Source organism: Protobothrops mucrosquamatus, unplaced genomic scaffold, assembly GCF_001527695.2.
Source record: "Protobothrops mucrosquamatus isolate PMUCROS unplaced genomic scaffold, P.Mucros_1.0 scaffold3231, whole genome shotgun sequence".
NCBI lineage: Eukaryota > Metazoa > Chordata > Lepidosauria > Squamata > Viperidae > Protobothrops > Protobothrops mucrosquamatus.
In genome coordinates, this window is record NW_015389228.1 from 140478 (window position 1) to 149839 (window position 9362).

General features: G+C 35.6%; 1 protein-coding gene across 1 annotated transcript in view; it reads right to left on the bottom strand.

Moving 5' to 3' along the window:
* CHL1 (cell adhesion molecule L1 like) overlaps positions 1–8411 on the bottom strand; it is an 84002-nt gene extending 75591 nt beyond the window's left edge. The window contains exons 1-3 of the mRNA XM_015826678.1: positions 8243–8411; positions 2952–3057; positions 716–906 (exon numbers count right to left, since the gene is read on the bottom strand). Coding sequence (XP_015682164.1) covers positions 716–906; positions 2952–3057; positions 8243–8333 — 388 coding nt within the window. The 5' untranslated portion in view covers positions 8334–8411. The remainder of the gene's footprint in view (positions 1–715; positions 907–2951; positions 3058–8242) is intronic.
* Positions 8412–9362: the final 951 nt, after the last annotated feature.

Consider the following 9362-nt stretch of genomic DNA (forward strand, 5'->3'; position numbering starts at 1 on the left):
AATAAAGCCTGTTACTGTAGACCACCAGTTTTAGCTGATGGCAGCACCTGAACTTATAAGCTAACCATAATCAATCCTGAATACTGTTTGGATGGGAGACCACCAGGACATACTTGGAACTTTAGAAAATGAAATTGAAAAACATTCTGAAATAAGGCTATGGCAAAACCCTCTCAATGCTGCTATGAATGTTAAGGGATTATGTGTCCATAAAAACATCAGGAGCCAAGCTACGTTTGAAGGAGACTTTACTAATGTGGATTATAGAATTTTTACATTTAAGGTTTACATTTAAATTAAATTCTAATATCTCCAATTAAAAATGCTGAATAGAGTTGCTCAAAGGAAAAGAATTCATAATCAACTTTCCTAACTCTTTATTCTTACTCTTCGAAGAAGTCCCACTACATTTATTGCCATTTGATGTATTCCTAAATGTATCATTGAGAAAGTGGATGAAAAGGGAGAATCCAAAAGGAATACTTAAGACTCAACTATAATATAGGGAATGCTTGTCACAATTCTCCAAAACAAAATATCTGTATTGTTCAAAGCCCTTCTAAGTCCTGAGTGGTTCTTATAAATCCCACATCAAGTTAGCTACAATTAAGGCAATGAACTACCATAGCAGTAAACAAGATGTTCAGCATCTTACAATTTAGCTGTTTAGGGAAAGTACATTGAAATAACAATCATTATTATCATGAATACTCACCTGGAACTATTAGCTCAATTTCCTCTGACATAGAAGTTCCCAATTCATTGGATGCATAGCAGCGATATTTTCCTTGGAAAAGGGATATGTTCCCACGATTTTTAACTACAAACGTTCCTGAATTATTAAATGTAGTTATCCGTGAGTCATCCAACAGACTAAATGGTTTCCCATCTTTTGTCCAGTTAAAGCTAAAATGACATTAAATAGCATTAAATAATTTTGAAACAGTTATAATGTATCAATATTTTATAAATTAAATACCAGAAATCTTAATATTTTTGTCTTGCCCCTTCTCATCTATGCATGAATAAATCAGAATGACTACATATTAGATATATTTCATATAATACATTCTGATAAAATCAACTGAAATATAATATTGCATTCTATATTGGGCCACTCAAAATCACAAGTTAAAGGATAAATATCTCAGTAAATCTTCAATGTATGCGTTGAGAGGCAAATATTACATAAAATACAATATTTAGAACTGTTCCTAAGAATGTAGAAGATCTGATCTAATGCTTATCTAGAGACTGCATAGTGTAATAATTATAACTGAAGAATTAGTCATTAGCCTTCATAAACTTTCCTTCAGTGTCCTTGGATGACCATGTGAAATATAGAAGTGCTATTGTTTGCCTATGCAACATTTCAATGTACAAATCCAGGTGTCAGAATAGAGCTGGAAGGAACCATGGAGGTCATCTAGTCCAACCCCCTCCTCAAATAGGAGACCCTATATCATTTCAGACAAGTGGCTGTCTAGTCTCTTCTTAAAAACCTTTATAGGGAGTGAAGAACTATCAAGCTTGTTTATACTTGTGATGAAGATTGGAAGTTACTTCTTTATATATTTCTTTTTTTCTTTGTCTCACTCATCCTTTTTTCTCTTTTTTATTTGTTCCCTTTGTTGCTTTTTTTTCTCCTTCCCTTCCCTGAGTTTAGTTTTCATTATTTTGTATTACTCTAATTAAAATCTTTAGCTAAAAAAGTGCTGCCTATGAAAGCTTTGATCTTAAATCTTGCCAGTTTGAGTCCTTCTTAAATTAGATCTGGATAGCCAAAGAGTCTGCATTCAGTAGCCTAGAAAATGTGATAAGTTCAAAATATATAATCCTTTCATGGTTTTAATAACATGTACATATCAAAATAAGCATGTTTATATTTATGTATGGACTGGATATACAAGCAAAGTCATGCAAAAGACATATAAATCTCCTTCTAGATGTTGCATATTTCATGTATTTTGCCAGGATGCATAGTATAAATCATGCCTTGCATTATCCAACAGTTCTGTTTCAAATAGAAGATACTGGGCTATCTTTGAAGCTATACGCATGTGAATTGGTAGACTAAAGAAACAAGAAATCTAGATATTCTCATCCTTGTCTAACTAAATTCTCTATTTTTCAAACTGCCTCTTCTCCTGTAATGGCCTGCATTTCATGACCTCACTCTGTAATGACTTGTATTTCATGACAGGCCAAGTTCATTCTTGTTTTGGTAAAAGTGTCCTGAATGAATGGGGAACATAATGAATGGTCTGAATGGAGCACAATGGGATTATCACTGTTTTTCCTTTCCCAAATGTATGTAGCTTCTGCACTTTGAGCTCTATGTGGAAATAATGTTCTATGGTAACAATCGAAAATTGTTTGGATTACAGGAACTTAATTACAATTTGATCGTTTCCAACTTAAAACTACAAACAGGACATGGTTAGTAGCAACTAGAACATTAGCATGCCCTACTTATACAGTTCAATTCTGAGGTTAATCTGGATACTGTTAAGAATAGATTATAAAATTAAGACACTGAGCAAATCCTTTTAGGCTGATTTTATATTTCATTTGTGATTGGTGCCTTCAGGTCATCCAACAATACAGGCTAGTTGATTGGTCTAATGGTTAAGGCACTGGACTAGAAAGTGGAAGACCATGAGTTCTATTCCCATTTTAGGCATGAAAACTTGACTTTGGGCCAGTCATTCTCTCTCAGTCTAATTTATCGCACAGGGTTTTTGTTGAAGTATCTCTTAGGAGGAGGAAGGAGTATTAGGTATGTTTGCTGCTTTATTTATAAAAATAAAGGCAGAATATACATATAAATAAATGATTACAAGAGGGAGGGAGATAAACATTTTTTTAAAGAAAACAATGAAAACCAAAGGTTAAAAAAAACACTAAAAGAGAAATAAATGTTCAGAAAGTCACAAATCAGTAAAGCTTACATTGGTTGGGGGTTTCCTTTAGCTTCACACTTGATTGAAAATTCCTCATCGAAAGGGAAAGCAACCTGATCTGTTGGCTGTGTTGTTATTGCTGGGAGCTGTCGCACTGAAATACACAAAGATAAAATACACCTGGAAGCCCTATTTGCTTATGTTTTCACTTTCTGTCATAGAGAAAACCAACAGGACATTCCCCCAAAATAAGAGCAGCTACTAAAAATATTCTCCACTGATCCAAAAGTGAGATTAGATAAGTAGCAATTATTTTACAGTGGAGTGGGATGGAATTAAAACTAGGGACACTTTGATCCTGGAGAAGATGCTTGAAAATACCATAAATAACCAAGAAAACAAATTAATTCTGAGTTCCCATCAGAGATACAAATGTAGTTTGTATCTAGTTTAAACTAGCATATTTTGAGTACATTATGTGTAACACCTACAGTAGATCTTTTCAGAAATTCATACTGCTAGGAAAGAGGGAAAGAACAAGATAAACAGGACAAATAGCAGTATGATGAATGAACTCAGTTACAGCAGCAGTAGATGCTATAGATCTAAAAGACCCGGTTGGAGACAGCTTATCCTGAATAAAATCTATCTGAGTGGTTAGACTCTCTATTGATTGTTCACTGGGCGACTTCAGGTCAGTCACTATCTCTCAGCTCAACTGAATTGACAAAGTTTTTGCTGTCAAATAAAATAACAGGAAACCACCATATATGCTGCTTCGAGCTCCAATGGAAGGATGAGTATCTCTACAGTATCTACAATACATTGTTTACTTATCTAAACTTCCACTGTCTGGTAGAATCATTCTAAATAAAAGTTTTCTTGGTGAACACCAGAATTTTGAGAAACTAAGGAACAATATAGTATATCCATGGAAAATATTGTAATAATATCTAAACTGCCTTCCAATAATCATCTATTATTACATATGAACACATGCTCAAATGACTTTATAATAGTGCTTCCAGAGCAAAATTGTAAAATCCAAATGACTTTAGTGAAAAGATACTAAAATCTCGATCTAGTGGTTATCCAGATTTGTGCTAATATATATATATATAATACAGTAAGATAGCATTTTATCATTCAGGGAGGGGCACAGAAAAACAGATATTCATGGCAACCATTTCAGACATGAGTGGGTTGTGCTGCCCAAAAAGAGTTTGCATATCTTCTATTCACTTTGGTTTGGATTTCCTAGCAGTGTTATTCAAAAGGAATTTCACTGAAGGGAATGAGCTCAAGACTTACATCTTAACCTTTTGTAACAGAGAAAAAACAAAAATAATAATGAAGACATTAATCTGAGAAATTAATTTTAACATTAATTGTGAGGTTAATAAATTTAGCCTTTCCATTTTCATTCAGTCTTATTACATATCTCTGCAACTGCAACTACAGTACATTCTCTGCTAAAATGCATTAATTATCAACTTCAGAGTTTAGTACTATGACTTTAAAATTTTGATCCTATGAAAGATGGATCCGTAGCTGGCTGACTGGCCATACTCAGCGTGTGGTCCTCAATGGAACCATATCTACATGGAGGCAAGTGTGTAGTGGGGTGCCCCAGGGCTCTGTTCTGGGCCCAGTGCTCTTCAACATCTTCATCAACGATTTGGACGAGGGGATAGATGGGGAAATCATCAAATTTGCAGATGACACCAAGCTGGCAGGAATAGCCAACACTCCAGAAGACAGGCTTAGGATACAGGAGGATCTGGACAGACTTGAACACTGGACGCTATCTAACAAAATGAAATTCAATGGTGAAAAAAGTAAGGTTCTACATTTAGGCAAGAAAAACCAAATGTACAGGTATAGTATAGGGGGTACCTTGCTCAATAGTAGTAACTGAGAGAGGGACCTCGGAGTCCTAGTGGACAATCACTTAAATATGAGCCAGCAGTGTGCTGCAGCTGCCAAAAAGGCCAACACAGTGCTGGGCTGCATTAACAGAGGGATAGAATCAAGATCACGTGAAGTATTAATACCACTTTACAGTGCCTTAGTAAGGCCACACTTGGAATACTGCATCCAGTTTTGGTCACCACGATGTAAAAAAGATGTTGAGACTCTAGAAAGAGTACAGAAAAAATGATCTGAAATGAAACTTGGACAAGGCAGAATTGTTGCTGATTCCAGGGGTTGGGCTCCGAGGCTCAGGTGATGCGCCTTTTCTGGATGGGAGTTCTAGTCTCCCTTAAGGAACAAGTTTGCATTCTGAGAATTCTCTTTAGTACTGGATAGCCACATAGTAACAATGGCAAGGGGCGCCCTTTATCAGCTTTTGCCAATAGAAGTTATGCTTCTGTTCGTAGGGTCTGTCCACATAGTCCTGGTGTCTATGACGCGTGGGCCAGTGATCTTAAGGTTGAATATTACAATGCTCTTTTAAATAAGTTATAATTTATACTTTCTGTATCCAGTTATTATGGAAGTTAACTTATCAGGTCTTCCTTATATTTGTCTTCCTATGGTCAGAGTTCAAACTCAGCTGAGCATCTATATGGTTAGAGCTTTAATAAACCAATGGCCTTTTTGGTTTTCAATTGCATGGTTTCATGATCCATATCCTAATTCCAGATGCCACCATACTTTGGATGGGGCTTCCTGTCCCTTTTTCTCTCTCTGGTACAGAAGGGAGAGCATTGAGTAAGCTGCCTTTGGTGTGTGTGTGTGTGTGTGTGTGTGTGTGTGTATCACTATTACTTCTTATCAACATTAAAATTCTAGAGGAGAAAATACAACTATTCTACTAATGCAGGGGTGTCAAACTCGCCACGTTACGTGACATGTCAGGACATATCATGACTTTTTCCCCATTGCTGGAACTGGGGTGGGCATGGTTTCAGCATGACGCATCCGGCCTATGGGCCGGCAGTTTGACACCCCTCTTCTAATGGCTCAGGTCAATCCTGGTAATGTATTTTTGGATACAGGCAAAAAAGATTCATAACTAAGCATGTATGTCCTGTAATACAAGTCCTTGCTGTATGTACTTGAGTATAGACAAAGGGGGGGGGAGTGTTCCTTCATATTCAAAACCATATACCCTCAGAAGCAGAATGGATGGACTCACAACTATGCAAATCATCTATTTCATAGATTTACATTCTTTTATTATGCTGAAGAAATTAAAGTGTTGTGAATCTTCACATAACCAAACTATAAAAATGGAAATTGTACCCTGAAGAGTAATTGACCATAATAGAATTACCACTGTGTTATAAATTACAGGAATTAATATTAGAGAACTGGCTAGAAAGTCTTTAAACCTAGTGAACTGGAAAACTCACTGCTCAAAGAGAATGTGGTATCTTGCCACGCCATATGGTACCTCTTCATCTACACTGGCAATGGAACCAGGCTTTGCCTATCTTGTTTATAGCCAGATATGATTCATGTTTATTAAAGCCATTAAAACCTTCATTAACAAAAATTAAGAATTCAGATGAAAAAATGGGGTCAAAGCAAGGCCATGTAATTTGAGGAGATGATTCTAAATAATGGGTGATCTGGAATCCAAATTTGCAATTTATAAGAGAATTCAACCACCAGCTCTGAAAAGGTAAATCATTTACTGCGAACTCAATACTAGAAAATATATATATATTTTTCCACAGCCATTAGAACTATGCAAATTCTGAACAAACACATCTCTATGAATGATTAAAGTAGCTAGACCAGGGGTCTTCAAACTTAGCCCTTTTATGACTTGTGGATTTCAACTCCCAGAATTCCTCAGCCAGTGTGCCTGGCTGAGGAATTCTGGGAGTTGAAGTCCACAAGTCATAAAAGGGCCAAGTTTGAAGACCCCTGAGCTAGAAGGTCCACAAATCTGGGGAAAAAAATGGCTGCTTTAACAATTCAAAGCAAGGTGTTTCATACACTTTCCCACACATTACAAAGCAAAATATTTCTGTATAATAGTCACATTCAGCTTTTCTGATGCTAGTGTTCTCTATGAAACATACTTCTTTGTACACAATTTTGTCCTCTCTGCCTAATAATGGCAGTCTACAGTCAAATTAGACAAAATAATTTCCTGCTACCATGGGAGGTCTAATGCTAAGACAGAAAATGGGCTGATAGGAAATTGAAAAAAAGAATAGTATCCTACTTATAAAGGTACACTAATCTGCTCAGTGAAAACATCAGTGACTCTCTCTCTCAGCAGAACTTGGGAAAAGTGCAGCCAGCTGGGAACCATGAGGATCACACAAGAATTATTCTGACACCTTTTTCTTACTAAGATACTTTTAACTTTGATCCTTTACCACTGACTGCTTGATTTGGAATACTTTGATTGAATCAATTTGACAATAAGCATATTCATAATAGCTGCTGGCTACATATAACAACAGATCTGAAGTATCTCATATTTTGGTTGACAATGACAATGTAATTATTAAGAATATGGAAGGAAGGAAGGAAGAAAGGAAGGAAGGAAGGAAGGAAGGAAGGAAGGAAGGAAGGAAGGAAGGAAGGAAGGAAGGAAGGAAGGAAGGAAGGAAGGAAGGCCTAATAAGCCAAGAAAGTATTATGACTTATTTTTATCATCTGTCTATACAAAAAAAATCATCTCAAAAGTTCTCCTTGGAAAAACTTGTGAGATATCCAGTATATGACAAGCAATAGCAAATTTTCACATAAAAATAGATGGGATTGGAACAAATCTCTAGAACTTCTACACATTTTGTCATTAATAAGATAAAATCGAGAAAATGAGATGAATGTAATTTAGGCTGTAATTAAATCACAGCTGTTTTTATTAAGTTATGGTTTTATATATTGCAAGCCATTGCAGTCATGAATGGCAGCTAAAATATATTATAATTAGATAAATAACAATATACGCAAAGCAACAAAAAATTGTTTCATTAAATACTCTTGGCTGATATTTTTTCTGGAATAAATATTTGAAGAAATATTGAATGATATTATTATTTATTGTCACCATTTTTTCTGATACTCACTTTGAGTTTCTCTGTCCTGTCTGGATACCCAAAAAATTCTAGTGAACCTTCTGTCTAAATTTGGAAATCACAGCTTTAGTGACTGATTCATAAGACTCTTCAGTCAGCTATCCATGTGCTATATGTACCTTTTGATGGCTTTGCATAAAAAAAGAAAACGAAACTTGCAATTTCTGTCACATAGAAATTCTCAAAAGGCCACACTAGGAAAAAAAATAAAGCTCAAAATGGAAACAACACATTGGTAAGATCTAATCTAATCACCAGTAGAAGAATATTCAGCAAATAGCTATAACTTACCAGTAAGCGGGATTTCAATAGCTGCTGCCAAATTTAATACAAAGAGAATCAGGCACAGAGAAATCCTTTTTGTTTCTAATGGCATCTCCATCTCTCTTCTGTAAACATGAAGTCCAAACAGACTGAAAGATGCCTCACAATTTTCCTGGTTTGTACACTGAATACGGTCCGAGAGAGCAAAATCTGGAAATGAAGCGGAGACAGTCACCAAAATATACTTTTAAGGCAACGGTTCAGCTGTAATTTTGTTAAGAAAATGAAGAAATAGGCAAGATTAATAAGCAGAAGCATAAATCACAGCAATATACACATTGTAATTTATTCTTTTACCCTCCTGTTCTCATATTCCGAAAGGGAGGGGGGAAAAACAAAATCAATTACCCCCAAACAAATCTAATTACTTTCCTTCTTGTATACAAGGGGAAAAATGGCTAACCTATTTGGCCCACTTCTAACCTTCTATTTTTTTCTCTTTTTAATAGAGATGTAGAGATTGAAAACCATTTAAAAAGTAAGATATATATCATGACATTTATTTTATTTTTTAATATAGGCTAGAATAATTTTACTATTCCCCCAACATTCTAGCAGGAACACCTTAGAATTTTATTAACTATTAAACATCTCTAGATAGAAAATGTGCTTTGGTACAAAGGCACATTTACAGATAACGTTGTCTACCACAGGTATCTTAAACTGAGAGTCAATAATTTAAGGTTGATACAAAGACACCATTACTTTTATAGCCATTGTAAAATACATTGGAAGAACAGAAGATGGAAAGTATAAAATGTAATAAAGAACCAAAAGTATATATATCATTTTGTCCGCAGCTCACTGACCAAGGTGGAAACTACTAGTTTGGCAACCAGCTGCTACACTGATGGAAATCAGGTGACCATTTATCTCAGAAGAAATGTTCTGGATTGCAATTTGTACTTCAGAAAAGCCAGCTATCTTCCAGTTATATCTGACAGAGCGAAGGCAGTCAGCCAGGAAGTGACACTTAGAAAACCCCAGAGAGACAATGAGAAACAGCTGGCTGACCAGCAGTTATTCAGAGGGTGTTACAGGCCATTGGTTTATAACTGGGTAGAAATTATGGAGATTTGGGAAGGGG